General features: G+C 35.2%; 1 protein-coding gene across 7 annotated transcripts in view; it reads right to left on the bottom strand.

Annotated features, from left to right (window-relative positions):
• The window catches only part of RDX (radixin), a 101,219-nt gene that overhangs the window by 45,208 nt on the left and 35,539 nt on the right, over positions 1-20,472 (bottom strand). For 5 of the 7 annotated variants that reach the window (XM_037026666.2, XM_037026667.2, XM_073239273.1 and 2 more), the window contains 7 exons: positions 20,153-20,248; positions 19,346-19,620; positions 7,735-7,818; positions 7,398-7,544; positions 4,946-5,042; positions 3,881-4,044; positions 571-701 (listed from right to left, as the gene is read on the bottom strand). In XM_037026666.2, the coding sequence (XP_036882561.1) occupies positions 571-701; positions 3,881-4,044; positions 4,946-5,042; positions 7,398-7,544; positions 7,735-7,818; positions 19,346-19,620; positions 20,153-20,248 (994 nt within the window). The remainder of the gene's footprint in view (positions 1-570; positions 702-3,880; positions 4,045-4,945; positions 5,043-7,397; positions 7,545-7,734; positions 7,819-19,345; positions 19,621-20,152; positions 20,249-20,472) is intronic. The other 2 variants (XM_073239275.1, XM_073239274.1) reach the window with 1 other exon arrangement.

Genomic DNA, 20,472 nt, shown 5'->3' with positions numbered 1-20,472 from the left:
TCTAAATTCCATGTATCCTTTCTATTCACTGTAGCATATTGGCTACACATTGCCTAGGAAGCAGATTCCAGCAAACATGTTTCCAAAAGCAAACAAGCACACCATTTCTATGCACTGTATATTTTTTAACACACTAAAATGAAATTTAAAGATTGAGTTCCAAAAGAGATTTTATATAGTTAGAATACCTTAAAATACCTTAAATGACATAGATGCCTTAAACTACATAAGTATCCATAAAGCGCTAAATAAATGCTTTTGCTTAAATGCCAGAAAGTATTTAAAGTGTGTGTTTATGGAACCCCGAAGAATAAAAGGAATAAATTAACACAGGCACTCATTTAAAATATATAACAAGAGTAGACATGAAAATAGTTGAATATCTAAGTAAATGAAACAGAAAGAACATATCAACATTGTATGTGCCTTAAACATGTTTTTGATGTGATTCTAAGTATTAACTTGTCAATTAAATAATTATTCTACATAAGATTTAACAGCAGGAAAGGAAATAATACTATCGGACAACAGAGCAACAATTTTGAATCTAATTCAAAAAGAAACTTTTACCTTTCTGTGCTTTCATTGTCTGTTCTTCAATTTGTCTAAGACGTTCCATTAGCTCTTCCTTTTCACGTTCTATTTTTTCCTTTTCCTTTTCTGCTATTTCTCTTTTCTTCTTTTCATTCTCTAACTGTGCCCTTAAGAGAAATCGCAATTAGCTTGTTACAAACAAATAGAAATATTCATGTGAAATGTAGGTACTGTGAATCAACTAAGAAACTACAGCACGGACTTTCTGCTGAAAAAGATGGTGGCATCAGAGGTGAGACAGAGACCTCCCCCTAAAACCACAAATAATATGAAAATATGATTAATACAACTAATTCTGAAAGAACAACAGGAAAGAAGGCTGTGCCAGACTGCATACACCTGGAGAAAAGAAAAGACCTCACAGAACAGGGTAACGAACCAAAGCTGGGACCCCGCGGGCCCCGAGCCCCTCCCCCACCCCAGCTCACCAGCGGGAGGAAGAGAAACCAAGCCAGGAGGGAGTGGAGGCCTGGGACTGCTGAACACCTAGCCCTGGAGATCTGCTCTGGGAGCAGGAACCTACATTGCACGGTGCTCTGGTGATTAGTGGGATTGGAAAGCTAAGACAGGCCGAATACCTGGAGAGACTTGAGATTCCAGCTGCTTGTGGAAAACAGGGATCCATATCTGGCTGACCTGGGTGGGCAGTCTGAGAGACTTCCTAACAGCAAGAGGGCTGCTAAAGGGGCAAGGACTGCAAAGAGCTTACTGCTCAGGATAAAGGGCAGGTAGACAAAATTGTCCGGGTGCACTTTGCCCAGCAGACTGGGAACTTTCAGGATCTTCAAGTGCTCCATCCCCCTGGCTGGCTGCACAGGAAAAGATGCTCCACATCTCTAATTATCACGGAAATGCAAATTAAAACCACAATGAGATATCACTTTACACCAGTTAGGATGACCAACACAGAAAAGAGTAGGAACAAATGCTGGCGAGAATGCGGAGAAAGGGAAACCTTCCTACACTGCTGGTGGGAATGTAAACTAGTTCAACCATTGTGGAAGGCAATATGGAGGTTCCTCAAAAAACTAAAAATAGAAATACCACTTGACCCAGGAATTCCATTCCTAGGAATTTACTCAAAGAAAACAAGATTTCAGATTCAAAAAAGACATATGCACCCCTATGTTTATTGCAGCACTATTTACAATAGCCAAGATATGGAAGCAACCTAAGTGTCCATTAGTAGATGAAGGGATAAAGAAGAGGTGGTACATATATATATATATATATATATATAATGGAATACTATTCAGCCATAAGAAAGAAACAAATCCTACCATTTGCAACAACATGGATGGAGCTAGAGGGTATTATGCTCTGTGAAATAAGTCAGGCAGAGAAAGACAAGTGCCAAATGATTTCCCTCATTTGTGGAGTACAACAACGAAGCAAACCTGAAGGAACGAAACAGCAGCAGACTCAGAGTCCAAGAAGGGACTAGTGGTTACCAAAGGGGAAGGAGGGATAAGGTGATTCAGGGGCATTATGATTGGTGTGTGGGGGTCACAGTGAAGACAGTGCAGCACAAAGAAGACAAGTAGTGACTCTGTGAAATCTCACTGCACTGATGGACAGCGACTTCAATGGGGTATGGGAGGAACTTGATAATATGGGTGAATGTTGTAACCACATTGTTTTTCATGTGAAACCTGCATAAGAGTGTATATCAATGATACCTTAATAACAAAAAAAGGCAACGCCCAACCTAAAAAAAAGAAAGAACCAACCTGCCCAAAATGGGGTCATGTGAGCTGAGCCCCACCTCAGCAAACCAAGACTTCATACCTAACCAAACAATAGTTTCAGCCTTCCCCCAGAATATAGCCTTGTCAGGAATTTTCTGGTCAGCATCGGTAATAAGATAATTGGTCACCTAAGCCTTCTCCATCTTCCCTAAAGAAGATTGGGAGATCTACCTTGTAAGACTCCTTTCTGCTCCCCCTAAGAAGCCTGAAATGGTCCCTTCTTCTCTTTGCTAGTAACTTCCCACCACCTTCCTGTCCATGAACTCCCTCCAATTTTATACAATTCCTAGGAGCAGCTCTACTTGCTAGAGGACAAATGATTTAATAAAGCTAATTAGATCTTCATATTTAATATATATATATATATATATATATATATAGAAAGTAAAGCCCAATCAAGAAAAATTTTAAGAAGCAGTAAGACTAGAACCACAATGTGATCCTAAGCCACCTAAGAGCAATAAAAATGACAGGGCCCAGTTAAATTAACAATATAACTTAGTATCTTTAATGATGGGATCGGGAATTACTGGGAAGTTTCATTCCTACATAAAAATGTATGATACAGTAAAGTTATCCAAGGCAAATTTTTGAAGGTTAAGTAATTTGTGAGGAATAATCTGAATAAAGTATCTGAATTATACAGAACATTTAAGAAAAAAATACATCATTAAATACAAACACTAAAAGTATAGGTAGCAAAATAATATCTAGTAATTTTGGTCCCTAAAATTAGGGCCCATTTGATTATTAGATTCCAATTTGTGATTTCCAATACTTTTGTAATATGTAAATGTATGTATGTTAAGGGCTACTCAATTTTACCTTGTTTAAAACTTACTCTATTTCTTAGATTATGGTGTATTCTATGAAGATTTCCTAAATAAAGGTTAACTTAAGTTTGGTCTTTTAAATTTTTTCAAGGAAAGCATAAAGGTCAAATTAAACTAGAATTACATTTGGGAATTAGGTTGCTGAAAACAGTAATCTGGTTCCAGGGTCAATAGGACTTTATTTAATCTTTCCATTTCAAAAACTGTCAACTTAATATATTTAACAGTATCTTTTTTCAAAAGTCTAAGTGAAATGCCATGGTTAAAAAGACCTGTGTCACTGGCAGAGAGTACTGATAGTAGTCTCCGAACCATTCTAGAAACTCAAGTGAACTGACAGTGTTTCTAAGCAAAATATTCAGCATATTTACCCTAATCAATTAAGATATACAAATAACAAGCAAAACAAACTAGAAAATTCCAAACTACTACATCCAGAGCAATGCCTGTCAGTGGAAAACAAGCATAATGAAAGAAAAGCACATCTGTGAAGTCATGAAGCTATTTTCTCAGAAATATGTCAGAGATTTCTAACTTGAAAATTGTATGTACTCATTTTAAAAGAGGATAGTGATAACACTGTCATTCAATTTTAATACACTGATAATGTAAAAATGTAAATTCAGAGTATGTTAAAGAAACTGAGCATACATAATTTCAGATAGCCTACTCCTATCAATTAATGAAAGGCTATAAATCCCATACCTTTCCAATTGCTTCTGGTGTTTCTCCTCCCTAGCCTGAGCCTTCATCTGCTGTACTTCGATAGTATCAGGCTTCCTTCTCCGCATGTAGAGCTCGTGGTTTCCCATACACAAGGCCAAAATCCGCTTATTGATTCTCAGACGAGGTGCATAAAAAACAAAATCCTAAACATAAAGTGTTGGAATTTAAAATCTTCCCAAAGGATAGTCTCTCTCACAATAATATATAGTAAATTTCAAAATGTGGTTCGAATTCTAATTCTTATGTAATGTCTTATTACATAAAGTTAAGAAATAATAAAATCTCCTAATTCCTAGTGAGTGCGACATAACTTTCATACTGGTTCCTTACCTTTTCATTCCCCACTCCTTTTGTTAAGAGGCAAACAATCTTATCCTCTAATATATTAAATGTCATTTATTCTTTTTCTTCTCCAAAGTAACTATCAGCATCTCCTCCTTCACCTCAGAGAAGGATTTTTTTATTTGTTTTGCCTTTTGCCATCAATTTAAAAATTTATCCTTTGTTCATGGTTGTCAAGTTTTATAATCTAGGTATGTTCTCCTTTTCTGTCTTTTCTTTAACAGAGTTAGAATACTACAGTCTACTTGACACTATGACAATCAAATACTGTGTTTAAATATAAAAATTTCTTAAGGCTTTGAGTTACAAAAACACAATGTTCATAATGCAAAACTCTATAAACAGAGTTAATTTAGAATAGGGTTAACTCTGCTATGTCCTATTCACCAACAAACAAGTCTTTTCTTAATAGCTTCTTAGGAATGTTGATTATCTTCAACTACTTCTTAATAAATATTACCTACCTTACGGTAGAATCTTAGTCAAAATAAAACCCTAAGATGTATATGTTGTAGAAAGATTAAGATCTTGTACTTTTAATGACATTCAGTATTTAATCACTGGGAAAGTTAAACCAGAGAATGTTCCTCAGGAGCAAGTCAATGAATGAACAAAACAATGCCATTCTTCAAGTGGTATTATAGCAAAGTGGCATAAATTTAAAGAGTTAATACACAGAACATATAAAAGAATTTTACTTACAGGTGCCTTTTTGTCAATTGGCTTTATAACAAATTTTTTGTCATTAAATGAAATATTTCTGATTTCACTCCATGGAAAACCAATTTTAGGTGTTAACCTTAAAAAATGAGAGCATCCTTTTATATCAGAAGCAAGAAACAATGGATAAAATTCACAGTAACTTTGTAGGACCAATTCAGCAAATGACCAGTCTTTAGAGTTCCAGATTTTCAAAATATATTGACATTCTCATTAACATACTGTTAATATTATCTTTTAAGGGGAAATTTGATCAATTAAACCATATAAAACAAAGAATTAACTATTCAAGGATTTCATAGATGTGTCATGGACATTGAAAGCATTATACTTACTTTTTTCTAATTAGCTAGAAAAAACTATATAGCAACTAGAGTGTACAACTCAGCCTCTTGGGGTTTGCATTAGCTCTATTTAGATTCAAGCTACTACAACCATTAGTTTAAATACATTTAAGAAGAGAGGGGGAAAAAGAAAGATTTTATAAGTTTTCATGTGAGTTAGGGACATAAATTACTAAAAATAACAAAATTTTATTTCCTTCCTCTAGTTTAAAAGTGTTTGGATATTTGTGAATACACCAAAAACACTAAATTTTCAGTATACTTTAAAAGGATTAATTTTATGGTATGTGAATTATATCTCAATAAAAACATTGTAAGCATTCATATACACAAATGTTTGGTAAATGGTAAAGCTGGAATTACAACTATGAAACTATAAAACAGCTGCCCCTATTTTACCACCCTACACACAAAGATGTAGAAATCAGATTGTAACAAAGAAATTTTATTTCTGCTTTCCATATCTTTTACCATTTCAGACTACCCTTCAAATGTATCACTGCTATCTGATAATGGGAGTACACAATGATCATGATGCCTATGCTGGCCAAAATCATAACAGTATTCATTTCCACCTATTATAGTCCTTTTCATTCCTAAGCCAACTAGGAAACACATGTAGCAAATAATTTTTCCTACATAAATCACTGTTTACTCAATATGCATGTATTACACTGCCCTCTAATGCCCACTGAGATGTCAAAGTTACATGCTTATTAAGGAGGCCGCTCACACAACTATGCTATATACCACATTTAAATGTTACTTTGAAAAATTCTAAAGCAATTTCCTCACGTAATTCTCACAACAATCTTGTGAATTAAGTCTGGCAGTTACTTGAATATTAGATACTTGATAATTTGGCTAAGATGGGGCATAAATTAGATATAACTAAGTAGTAAAGCTGGTAAAAGAAACTAAAGTTTGTATAGTTGTACCCTATTTTGAGTTTTTAATTTTGGAAATATAAGTAAGATAGCTGAATATATCCTCATTATATTTAAAAAAAAACCTGAACCATTACAAGTAAGACCAAATTCCCTTTTGTCTAATCACCAATCCCATCCTAAGCTAACCCTCTCTTTGATATTCTGTCCCCATCTTAATCTGTATTCATACCTGTCCTGGGTGCTCTAATAGAACTAATACAAAATAATTCTTAAAAGAAAGAAAAAGGAAAAAGAGATTTGGTCCACAAAAATTAATCTTGAAGTCTTTTGCTTTTCAGAATTTTCTCTTCTGAATGATACAGCATTTTGACTTGCTTTGTAATATAAAGGAAAAAATATATATCAAGAGTAAAAATTAGTAAAGTGCTCTCTTTAGGAGTCATATGCTAAGAAATGTGTACTTTGTTAGACAGCTGTAATAATGAAACTACAGTTCTGGAGGTAACCCAGAATAAAAAGAAACAAGAGGGGATTGATTACTGGTATAGACTTGGACATTTAAGTGTTGTTAATAAATTAAAGAAAAATATAAAGCAACTGCATTCATATTGTAATATGCAGCTATAATTCCTGAAGAGTGCTTGAAGAACCTGATGTATTTTATATTAACATAAAAACTAACACCTGCTCAATTTCAAAATAAATTACACTGTTCACTATGCTTAATACAGGGATATTCTACTTTATTGATGTCTAAAAATATTCAAAGTAATTCCTATGAGATAAATGTTTAAAGAAAAAGGTGTTACAAACTACATTAAATCATACATCTATTAATTTCATTGTCTCACTGCTCCTGATTTCTTATATATGTTAATTTCAATTAAACCCACATGCCAAGTATAACATTTAAGGACTTATTGTTCACCTATTAAAGGAACAAATTTCAATTAACTTGGTGAACAGAGCTCAAAAGAGATCAGTAAGCATACTTTAAATAAAAGTGAATTGTCCCATTTGATAAACACACTTAGAATTCTGGAAATAGAAATATGGTGTCTGAAAGCTTATGTGGCATTAACTAATCTTTTAATTTGAAAAGAAAAGTCGTAAAGATGATCAAACAAAAAAAGCTTTTACAAATATTAAAGTTATAGACTATAACTAATGACTAATGCACTATATAGCAAATTTACTTACTTGTCATCATGCTCATAAATATTCAGACCCAAAGCATCAACGCCTAGCCACAATTCGGTTCCCTTTTTATTTTTTATTTCAAAATAGTTGACTCCATACATTTCTAGATCTTGTGCAATTTTCAGGTATTCCATCATAGAATCTTCCCTGTTAAAATAAAGCTTATTGTGATATATTTAAGTGTCTAAGAAACAAACATACTTTGGATTAAAATTTAGTGCTTGTATTTATTCATGTAAGTTGAAATCTTTCAGAGATAACCAGATATAATATAAATGTTATAAAATAAAAATACTTCAGTTTAAGGAAAAATACTATGAAAATACCACAAAAGTACCTTAGCATTCCTCTATGTTCTTCATGCCAGTTTTGTATTCTTTCTTCCCACTGTTCTTTTGTTAGTTTGTGTTGTTCCAAAACACTATGAAGGAAAATAAAATCTATGAAAATGCCTCTATGATTCAAAGTCAATATTCTTGTAAAGTCTGGAATCATTCAGTAACTTGACTGTGGCAGTTGTGTAACACATCTATTCACATGATAAAATTGCAGAGAATAAATACACACACACACACACAGATGACGGCATATAATGCTGATGAAATCTGATTACGGTTGGTGATATATTATTTGTCATAGTGTACTAAAGTTATGTAAGACATTATCAGGGAAGGCTGAGAGAAGGATACAAAGGATCTATTATTTTTCAGTTGCATGTGAATCTATATCTCAAAAAGTTTCTAAGATCCTGAAATTTTAGATAACACTTTTTTTTACTTTGAGGTGTCTTCCCCAGGTTGCAGTACGGGGTGTAGGAAAAGAAAGCAGAGGAGGATTTGTTGGTTTTTTACTTTTAATTTTTATACTGAGGTACATACAATAAAATCCACAAATCTTAAACAGCTTAATTTTGACATGTGTATATACTCATATAATGCATGTTTCAAAAAGTTATTATACAGATAGTGATGGGAATTAAAATGTTTCAAATGAATGAAATAGTGAACAAAAAAAAGAATATTACTTTCTTAATTGAAAAATCAGAATTCTTGAGCCTTAATTCTTACTTTATGTATTTACCTTTGTTTCCTGCTAAATTTAGTTATTTTCTATAGGTAATACTTTATATAAAAGTATACAAGTAAAAAGTTATACTTTTTCACCATCATTAACCTAGTAATTCTTATTATAGTTTCCAGTGTCCCTTATGTAAATATAAATAAACATAAATACTCTTATTTTCTACTAATATTTAAACACCATGTCAACAAATTCAATATTTACATAATTTATGTGCTATGCACACTATAGATTGTGTATTCCTATTCTCTTTGGGTCATATGATGATCATTTCCCATTTTTAATAGTAAGTTTTCAGATATTTTACTGATAGCAAAATATGTGTTGTTAAAATATTACTGTTTTACCATCTAAAATTTTACCTGAATCCCAGGGACGTCATGGCAGCATAAAGGATCTTAGCACGGACTCTTCCCTTGGCCAAGTTACTCATTATTTAGAGTAGGTTCCTTTATGCAGACTCATACAGACCACAGTGATCTTCCCACACACTGCTCCTTTCCCTAGGTGTCCCCTTACAAGCTCTTCTTTTTTGGGAAAGGAGTTTTGTCTTCCTCCTTAGAGCACTTAAGTTTCCACATTTTTCTTGTCTTTATACTTTCCCTGACTGTCTGGGCTCTGTGTTCACCAAGAGGGAAGCAATCAGCCTTGAGGCTGGTGATAATAAATCAGTGCAGCCAATTGCTAGTATCACAACATTAACTGAATCTGAAGGTATGGGTTAATTAAATTGCATGCCACTAAAATTTATGTTCTAGCTTTTTATATCCTGCATTTCAAATCTCATTCATTTGCATTCTGCATAAGGTACTTATATTATTAATCTGTATGACTGGCAACAGGTATCCAAATAATCCCCACGCATTTTTATTTTGTCCAGAACAAAGGAGTCCTTTTTCATGCCTAAGTCTAATCTGTCCAAACATAGCATTAAATTTGTCTTTCTAGGCCTTTAAATGACTTCTCTTCTACTTTCTAGGACCATCACTCCATCACTACGTCCCTCATTAATGACATAATTAATGACATATTTATTGTCCTCGGCCTATATATATTGTCATATATACTTAACTGGTGTTACAGGGGGCAAAGACTACATCCATGTTGCTCACCACCATATGCCTAGTACCAGCACTGAAGAGGTGATCAGTGATATTTGTAGAATGAATAAAAGAATTAAAACAAATATACTCGGTGGGGATTAAAGATGATGCTGTGAGAGGAGAGACAGAGGCTTCCTCCTAAAACTGGATACAATTAAAAAATATAGTTGGCGCAACTAATCCTGAGAGAACAACAGTAAAGAGGACGGCGTCAGACTGCATACACCTGGAGAAAACAGCAGACCTCACTGAACAGGGTAACGTACTAGACATGTGGCTCTGTGGGACCTGAGCCCCTCCCCCACCCCCGCTCACTGGCGGAAGGAAGAGAAATGGAGCAGGGAGAGAGTGGAAGGCCTGGGACTGCTGAATATCTAGCTCCGGAGATCTGCGCTGGGAGCACAAACCTACATTTCATGGTGCTTTCATGAGACTCGCATGACTACCGGGTTGGAAAGCTAATACAGGCAGAGTTCCTGGGGAGACTAGGATTCCGGCCTCTTGTGGAAAGCAAGGATCCATATACGGCTGCTCTGGGACAAAAACATACCTGTATGACTGAACCACTGGCTCAGGCAGTGGAGACAGGCACAGCAGCCAGGAGGCGGGGAACAGTTCTTTCCTCCCACCAGGCGCTAGTACCACTCCCCTGCGACCCCCGACATTGCTTCAGGGGCTCAGCAGCTCCAGAATAGAGCTTCTGGACACTAGAGAGCGCCATATACAAACATGAAACGCCAAAGGAACCTTGTCCAGAGTAAAATTGTTAATACAACTCCGGAGAAAGATTTAAATGGTATGGACCTTGTGACTCTTCCTGAAAGAGTGTTCAAAATAAAAATCATCAACATTCTAATGGAGGTATGCAAAGACATCCAAGAACTCAGGAATGAATTCAGGTCAGAGATTCAATCATTGAAGAACACGATGGAGGGTATTAAAAGCAGGTTGGATATGGTGGAGGAGACAATAAATGAAATAGAAACTAGAGAAGAGGAATACAAAGAAGCTGAGGCACAGAGAGAGAAAAGGATCTCTAAAAATGAAAGTATATTGGGAGAACTGTGTAACCAATCCAAGCAGAACAATATTCGCATTATAGGGATAACAGAAGAAGAAGAGACAGAGAAAGGGATAGAAAGTGTCTTTGAGGAGGTAGTTGCTGAAAAGTTCCCCAATCTGGGGAAGGAGATAGTCTCTTAGGCCATGGAGATCCACAAATCTCCCAACACAAGGGACCCAAGGAAGACAACACCAAGACACATAGTAATTAAAATGGGAAAGATCAAGGATAAGGACAGACCGTTAAAAGCAGCCAGAGGCAGAAATAAGATCACATACAAAGGAAAGCCCATCAGGCTAACATCAGACTACTCAGCAGAAACCTTACAGGACAGAAGAGTGTGGCATGATGTATTTAATGCCATGAAGCAGAGGAGCCTGGAACCAAGATTACTTTATCTGGCAAGATTATCATTTCAATTTGAAGGAGGGATTAAACAATTTACAGATAAGCAAAAGTTGAGAGAGTTTAACTCCCACAGACCATCTCTGCAGTCTATTTTGGAGGGACTGCTATAGATGGAAGTATTCCTAGGGTTGGATAGCTGTCACTAGAGGTAGTAAAACCACAGTAGGGAGGATGGAGCAGCTGACTGCAAGGCAAATAAAAAATTAAATTGACTATGCCCAAAGTCAATCAAGGGATAGACAAAAAGTACAGAATCTGATACCTAATATACAACGAATGAAGGAAGAACAAAAAGGAGGAGAAATAGAAAAGAACCTTTAGATTGTGCTTGTAACACCATATTAAGTGAGTTAAGTTAGACTCTTAGATAGTAAGGAAAGTAACCTGGAACCATTGGTAACCACGAATCTACAGCCTGATAATCACTCTAAATGTAAATGGACTGAATGCACCAATCAAAAGACATAGAGCCATGGAATGGATAAAAAAACAAGACACATTTATATGCTGCTTAAAAGAGATTCACCTCAAACCCACAGACTAGAAGTCAAGGGATGGGAAAAGATATTTCATGTAAACAGTAGGGAGAAAAAAGCAGGTGTTGCAGTACTAGTATCAGACAAAATAGACTTCAAAACAAAGAAAGTAACAAGAGATAAAGAAGGACATTACATAATGATAAAGGGGTCAGTCCAACAAGAGGATATAACCATTATAAATATATATGCACCCAACACAGGAGCACCAGCGTATGTGAAACAAATACTAACAGAACTAAAGGAGGAAATAGAATGCAATGCATTCACTTTAGGAGACTGCAACACACCATTCACTCCAAAGGACAGATCCACCAGACAGAAAATAAGTAAGGACACAGAGGCACTGAACAACACACTAGAACAGATGGACCTAATAGACATCTATAGAACTCTACACCCAAAAGCAACAGGATACACATTCTTCTGAAGTGCACATGGAACATTCTCCAGAATAGATCACATACTAGGCCACAAAAAGAGCCTCAGTAAATTCCAAAAGATTGAAATTCTACCAACCAACTTTTAAGACCACAAAGGTATACAACTAGAAATAAATTGTACCAAGAAAGCAAAAAGGCTCACAAACACATGGAGGCTTAACAACACGTTTCTAAATAGTCAATGGATCAACGACCAAATTAAAATGGAGATCAAGCAATATATATGGAAATAAACGACAACAACACCACAAAGCCCGAACTTCTGTGGGACACAGCGAAAACAGTTTTAAGAGGAAAGTATATATAGCAATCCAGGCATATTTAAAGAAGGAAGAACAAACTCAAATGAATAGTCTAACATCACAATTATCAAAATTGGAAAAAGAAAATAGGAAGCCTAAAATCAGCAGAAGGAGGGACATAATAAAGATCAGAGAAAAAATAAACAAAATTGAGAAGACTAAAACAATAGAAAAAAATCAATGAAACCAAGAGCTGGTTCATTGAGAAAATAAACAAAATAGATAAGCCTATAGCCAGACTTATTAAGAGAAAAAGAGAATCAACACACATCAACAGAATCAGAAACGAGAAAGGAAACATCACGACGGACCCAACAGAAATACAAAGAATTATTAGAGACTACTATGAAAACCTATATGCTAAGAAGCTGGAAAACCTAAAAGAAATGGACAACTTCCTAGAAAAATACAACCTTCCAAGACTGACCAAGGAAGAAACACAAAATCTAAACAAACCAATAACCAGCAAAGAAATTTAAGCGGTAATCAAAAAATTACTGAAGAAAAAACCCACTGGGCCAGATGGATTTACCTTGGAATTTTATCAGACATACAGAGAAGATATAATACCCATTCTCCTCAAAGTTTTCCAAAAAATAGAAGAGGAAGGAATACTCTCAAACTCATTCTATGAAGCCAACATCACCCTAATACCAAAACCAAGCAAAGACACCGCCAAAAAAGAAAATTACAGACCAATATCCCTGATGAACGTAGATGCAAAAATACTCAATAAAATATTAGCAAACCAAATTCAAAAATATATCAAAAGGATAATACACCATAACCAAGTGGGATTCATCCTAGGGATGCAAGGATGGTACAACATTCGAAAATCCATCAACATCATCCACTACATAAACAAAAAGCCAAAAACCACATGATCATCTCCATAGATGCTGAAAAAGCATTCTACAAAATTCAACATCCATTCATGATAAAAACTCTCAGCAAAATGGGTATAGAGGGCAAGTACCTCAACATAATAAAGGCCATATATGATAAACCCACAGCCAACATCATATTGAACAGCGAGAAGCTGAAAGCTTTTCCTCGAGATCAGGAACAAGACAGGGATGCCCACTCTCCCCACTGTTATTTAACATAGTACTGGAGGTCCTAGCCATGGCAATTAGACAAAACAAAGAAATACAAGGAATCCACATTGGTAAAGAAGAAGTTAAACTGTCACTATTTGCAGATGACATGATACTGTACATAAAAAACCCTAAAGACTCCACTCCAAAACTACTAGAACTGATATCAGAATACAGCAAAGTTGCAGGATACAAAATTAACACACAGAAATCTGTGGCTTTCCTATACACTAACAATGAACTAATAGAAAGAGAAGTCAGGAAAATACTTCCATTCACAACTGCATCAAAAAGAATAAAATACCTAGGAATAAACCTAACCAAAGAAGTGAAAGACTTATACTCTGAAAACTACAAGTCACTCTTAAGAGAAATTAAAGATGACACTAACAAATGGAAACTCATCCCCTGCTCATGGCTAGGAAGAATTAATATCGTCAAAAAGGCCATCCTGCCTAAAGCAATATACAGATTTGATGCAATCCCTATCAAATTACCAGCAACATTCTTCAACGAACTGGAACAAAAAGTTCAAAAATTCATATGGAAACACCAAAGACCCCGAATAGCCAAAGCAATCCTGAGAAGGAAGAATAAAGTGGGGGGGGATCTCACTCCCCAACTTCAAGCTCTACTACAAAGCCACAGTAATCAAGACAATTTGATACTGGCACAAGAACAGAGCCACAGACCAGTGGAACAGATTAGAGACTGCAGACATTAACCCTAACATATATGGTCAATTAATATTCGATAAAGGAGCCATGGACATACAATGGGGAAATGACAGTCTCTTCAACAGATGGTGCTGGCAAAACTGGACAGCTACATGTAAGAGAATGAAACTGGATCACTGTCTAACCCCATACACAAAAGTAAATTCAAAATGGATCAAAGACCTGAATGTAAGTCATGAAACCATAAAACTCTTTGAAGAAAACATAGGCAAAAATCTCTTGGACATAAACATGAGCGACCTCTTCATGAACATATCTCCCCGGGCAAGGGAAACAAAAGCAAAAATGAACAAGTGGGACTATATCAAGCTGAAAAGCTTCTGTACAGCAAAAGACACCATCAATAGAACAAAAAGGTACCCTACAGTATGGGAGAATATATTCATAAATGACAGATCCGATAAAGGCTTGACATCCAAAATATATAAAGAGCTCATGCACCTCAATAAACAAAAAGCAAATAATGCAATTAAAAGATGGGTAGAGGAGCTGAACAGACAGTTCTCTAAAGAAGAAATTCAGATGGCCAACAGACACATGAAAAGATGCTCCACATCGCTTGTCATCAGAGAAATGCAAATTAAAACCACAATGAGATATCACCTCACACCAGTAAGGATGGCTACCATCCAAAAGACAAACAACAACAAATGTTGGCAAGGTTGTGAGAAAGGGGAACCTTCCTACACTGCTGGTGGGATTGTAAATTAGTTCTACCATTGTGGAAAGCAATATGGAGATTCCTCAAAATGCTCAAAATAGAAATACCATTTGACCCAGGAATTCCACTTCTAGGAATTTACCCTAGGAATGCAGCACTCCAGTTTGAAAAAGACAGATGCACCCCTATGTTTATCGCTGCACTGTTTACAATAGCCAAGATATGGAAGGAACCTAAATGTCCATCAGTAGATGAATGGATAAAGATGTGGTACATATACACAATGGAATATTATGCAGCCATAAGAAAAAAAAAGATCCTACCATTCGCAACAACATGGATGGAGCTAGAGGGTATTATGCTCAGTGAAATAAGCCAAGTGGAGAAGGACAAGTACCAAATGATTTCACTCATATGTGGAGTATAAGAACAAAGGAAAACTGAAGGAACAAAACAGCAGGAGCGTCATGGAACCGAAGAATGGACTAATAGTTACCAAAGGGAAAGGGACCTGGGACGATGGGTGGGAAGGGAGGGATAAGGGCAGGGAAAAAGAAAGAAGGCATTAAGATTAGCATGTAGAGTGCGTGGGGGACACGGGGAGGGCTGCGCAACACAGAGAAGACAAGTAGTGATTTTACAGCATCTTACTATGCAGATGGACAGTGACTGTGAAGGGGTATGTGGGGCGGACTTGGTGAAGGGGGGCACCTAGTAAACATAATGTTCTTTCTGTAATTGTAGATTAATGATACCAAAATTAAAAAAAAAATGCTCAAAGTAGACTTACCATTTGACCCAGGAATTCCACTTCTAGGAATTTACCCTAAGGATGCAGCACTCCAGTTTGAAAAAGACAGGTGCACCCCTATGTTTATTGCAGCACTATTTACAATAGCCAAGGAATGGAAGCAACCTAAGTGTCCATCAGTAGATGAATGGATAAAGAAGATGTGGTACATATACACAATGGAATATTATTCTGCCACAAGAAGAAAACAAATCCTATCATTTGCAACAACATGGATGGAACTAGAGGGCATTACGCTCAGTGAAATAAGCCAAGCAGAAAAAGACAAATACCAAATGATTTTACTCATCTGTGGAGTGTAAGAACAAAAGAAAAACTGAAGGAACAAAAGAGCAGCAGAAGCACAGAACCCAAGAATGGACTAATAGTTATCAAAGGGAAAGAGACTGGGGAGAATGGGAGGGTAGGGAGGGATAAGGGCAGGGAAGAAGAAACGGAGTATTATGATTAGCATGTATAATGTGAGGGGTGGGGGAAAGGGGAGGGCTGTTCAACACATAGAAGACAAGTAGTGATTCTACAACATCCTACTATGCTGATGGACAGTTACTGTAATAGGGTTTGTGGGGGGAATTGCGGTAGGGGAAAGCCTAGTAAACATAATGTTCTTCATGTACTTGCAGATTAATGGTAACAAAATTTTTAAAAATTTAAAAATAAATAAATAAATAAATATACTCTTTCCCATTTTTTAAAGATTGTGTCTATAAACAAATACTTCCCTACTCTACTAGGTTTATTTTCTTTTTCACAGTCAACAGTTCATTAGAGAACTGTCTATATTTACTATCCTTCATTCCCACACCTCAAATCCACTGACCCCAGTCTACCACCATCTGGCTTCGATCCCCGACACTCTAATAAAATTGCCCTTACTAAGGTCACTTAACAATCTCCTTATTGTTAAGCCCAAGAGACACATTAATCCCCCACATATTCAATCTATTTGTACAATTTTATATTGCTGATCAGTCTCTCCTTAGAGTATTCTTTTACTTTGGTTTCCATGATGAGACACTCCTGTAGTATTATTCTTTTTTTTAAATTATTAGACTGTCTAAATTATTAGACTCTCTGGCCATTTTTTTCTCAAAATACTTTATAGGAACCTCTTACTCTGTACTTAGCTTTTAAGTTCCAGCAGGTCTGTCTTCAGCCTTTTTCTCATTCTGTATGTACTTTCAGAACCATCTCCCTCTTTCCCTTGGGTCATCATCTATTCACTGATTACTCCCCAAACTATATCTGCTCTCCAAGACCCAGACCTACATCTAAAGAGGAATGCTAATCATCTCACTTGGTTATACTACAGATATTTCAAACTCAATAGGATCAAACCTGAAATCTTCTGAAAAGTATTCTTTCTCCCCTTATCTTGGCAGAAAGGATTACCAACCACTCAGATTCCCAAGTTGGAAACCTGGCATGTAAAATTTTTATATATACTTTGTTTAAGCAGAGATACTATCTGGTAGAGCGGATTATCCACGCATCACCAGAGCTACACTCTAGAGTGGGAGAACAGACTGCTTAACTGGATTGTTCAGAACAAGAATTAAAAGCATCCATAAACATCATCAAATTATTGTGTGTGATTTACAATCACCAAATAACCTTATGATTATTAATTTCCCCCTCCAAGCACTTAGATAGTGAGAATACAGGGAATAATTCAATCACTGTGAAGGTATTTTCTCCATTCAAAACCAAACAGTTAATATTCTGACTGTATCAGTCACTCTTGTAAGCTTTGATAGCTTGAATCTGTCCTCAAGAGACTATCACCTTGAAGAATACCTAAGTGGGCCATCAAATTTAAAGATCAAATTCTGAAAAGCATGTGCTGTTTTCCTTCTTAAATAGAGTAAGTTACAGCACACATGCATTTAAAATAAAGAAATTAATTGAGCTTAAAAGTGATTACAGTGTTTAAACCATGTTTTTAGATCACATAACTATTAAATGTAAGCCAAATACCCCATCTGATGCTCAAATAGCAATCTGATCTAACAGTGAAAAAACAACTACCTATGTTATACTTGCTGAGATAAAGAATGCCTATTCTTTTATGAACAATTCAGTAATTTTTAGGGTAATTTTGATCATACATAATATTTATCTTACATACAGATTTAAAACCTAATGCACTATGCATTTTACTAAATATGTATTATACTTCAAATAAAAAAAAATTAGCCTTTCTCCAAAACGAAATTCATTTACCTTAATTCAGTGCTTCAAAAAATCTGAGACAAAGAATTTTCGGTTAGAATAATTAAAACCAGACAAACATACAGATTAACAAGCATCCCCTATTCCTGGTTCTTTTGGTGAGCAACATGCATTATTTGACCTTCTAATATAGCTATTAATGCAATAATATTACAGGGAAGACATTATAACATTTAATAGTCACATATTAAAGTTACTATACATAATAGTATCTTCTAAAACATATTAAGAGCATACAATTTATTAGCTGAAAATAATGCCTACAACCAAAAGAAATTAATAAAAACATACATAAAGTAGTTTTGTCTCTCTTCCTATTTAGTACTTATGAAAAAGAACAACATCTAGGAGCTTCAATACTATGAGGAAGTGTTACAGAACTGAAATTTTTTTGTTTAATTTATTCAACAGACATCAGGTTTATATGTACCAGGTAATTTTACTACATGCTGGTCTTTAAAAGTTCACATAGTTGATGAATAGTAATGATAGGGGTTACTAAAAAAAATGATAGGAGTTACTATATGTAGCACTATTATAGGTACACTGTCCAGAATTGAAATTTTAGGTTAATAATACACAGTTTTGCATTAAATAGAAACTTTAAAATTCAGGAATTTAGACTAAGAACAGTAACAACTTCTCTCAGAGTTCAAAAAGAAAGATCTCCATGTACATTCTAATGTCAAAGAATAGTGTGCTACTACAACTAAGAAATGAGATACTTAAAAGTAACATTTGATGTACTTTCTAGATTTCATACATACTACTATCAACTAATACTTACATCACACTTTACAGTTAAAACTAAACTATACAGTTCATGTTCTATAATCATAAACTGTGAGGTAGGTAGAACAGAATCATTATCTCTATCTTGCAGATTCACATACCAAGGCTCAGAGATTTTAGATTATGTCCATTAATGTCAACAATTAGCAAAGAGTAGAAATCAGTACTCAAAATCGAGGTCTTCTAATCACTTCCTCCTGTGTCATGCTACTTTAAAGTAACTGTTATAGAGGCAGCAGTATACTGCAGATAAGAACAGAGCACTAGACTAAAGAGTATGAAAACTAAATTTAAAATGTCTTTTAAAAAATTAGAACCTTCATTTTAATTCTATAGAGGAAATATTCTTGGCACTTACTATTCTCAAAGGCATTTATGATAAGCACCTATCTGCCTGTGGAGAATTTTTAACCAAGCAGCAACAGGCATACGCTCCCCCAAATCCAAATGACCACTACCTCCATTTATTGCCTATCTTGTAAGAATGAGGAGAAAAAAGGCAGAAAGTTTAGATAACTACTGGGCATATAACTCTATGTAGCTACTACATCATGATTTTTAAAAGTATATTCTCTGATCTAGCTGGCAATTTATAACCTAAAAAAATAAAAAATAAAATCTATTTACAAACTTCTGAAATAAAATTTTTCAGAGACTGTAACATAGAGGCATGTTTCACTTACCGCTGGGGTAGGAGTCTATCATTAGCCAGGTAGCCTGCTTTATGAATCTCCTTACTATAATCTCCATATTTGGCTTGGACAGCATAGGAAGCCAGAAGAACTGCAGTTTCTGGTGGGCAATATATCTCATCATTTAAGATAGCTTCTTTAACTTGCAGGAAGAAGAGTCTCTGAGTTATTTCTTGAATTAATTCCTCAGAAACATCTTCCGGAAAGAATTTAGCTCTAAATTTGAACTGTAAAGGATTCTCTTTTTTAACATCTTGCTGTGTCACCTGTAACAGTAATTTCAAGTATAATCAACAAAAATCTTAAGTTCACTATAACTGAACTACAACTAATAAGTTCACTATAACTAATCACTTCAAGTTCTTTTTGGAATTAAGTAAAATGTGAAACATAAGGTTCTAAGTCTATAAGTAAGACTCTAAAACATGTAAAAAAAATACATCCATATGTATGTATGAGAAAGAAAATTCTATGTATGCTCACAATTGTGACCTGTAACTCAACAGATCCTATCTAATAACCAAACTGAAACTTCTCATGGGAAGCTTACCCTGCAGATATTTAAATCAAAGTCTTATGTGTTAAGTTTTCAGTTAGGAAAAGTGAACATATCTTTCTCCTGAGGTGGTAAGTTGATGGTACCTTACTGAACTAAAAGGCATGGTACCTTTAATGATTCACAGGGTCATCTACAAAAGGAAGCCTGAAATCAGTCAGACCCTGAGCCTTTCTGGCACAAATTCAGAATCACACTAACTTCAAAATAACTTAATTCGTTGACTATCATATGTATTTTACCTTTTTATTTAGTTTAAGCCATGTAGAATAACCTTTGCTGTCCACATACTGCAGCCCAAAAAACCAGACCTCACGCAAACCAACTGTTTTCACCACCTTAAAAAAAAAGTAAATTTCAGTTCAATGGTCACATTTTAACCAGATAAAGAACAGAACTACATAGGTATTGTTATATTCCTTTGCTATAGAGATCTTTCCTAAATTTAACATATCAAAGGAACATTTCTGAAAACTTAAATTCAGGTTTTTGTATATTAAATTTTGTAGTGTCATGTCAATCCTATTTGATCTACTTTTTGATACTTCCCTCTCCCACCACA

This window comes from Manis javanica, chromosome 6, assembly GCF_040802235.1.
Source record: "Manis javanica isolate MJ-LG chromosome 6, MJ_LKY, whole genome shotgun sequence".
Lineage (NCBI taxonomy): Eukaryota > Metazoa > Chordata > Mammalia > Pholidota > Manidae > Manis > Manis javanica.
The sequence above is the reverse complement of the archived record's forward strand: the minus strand, read 5'-3'. Positions and strand labels throughout refer to the sequence as shown.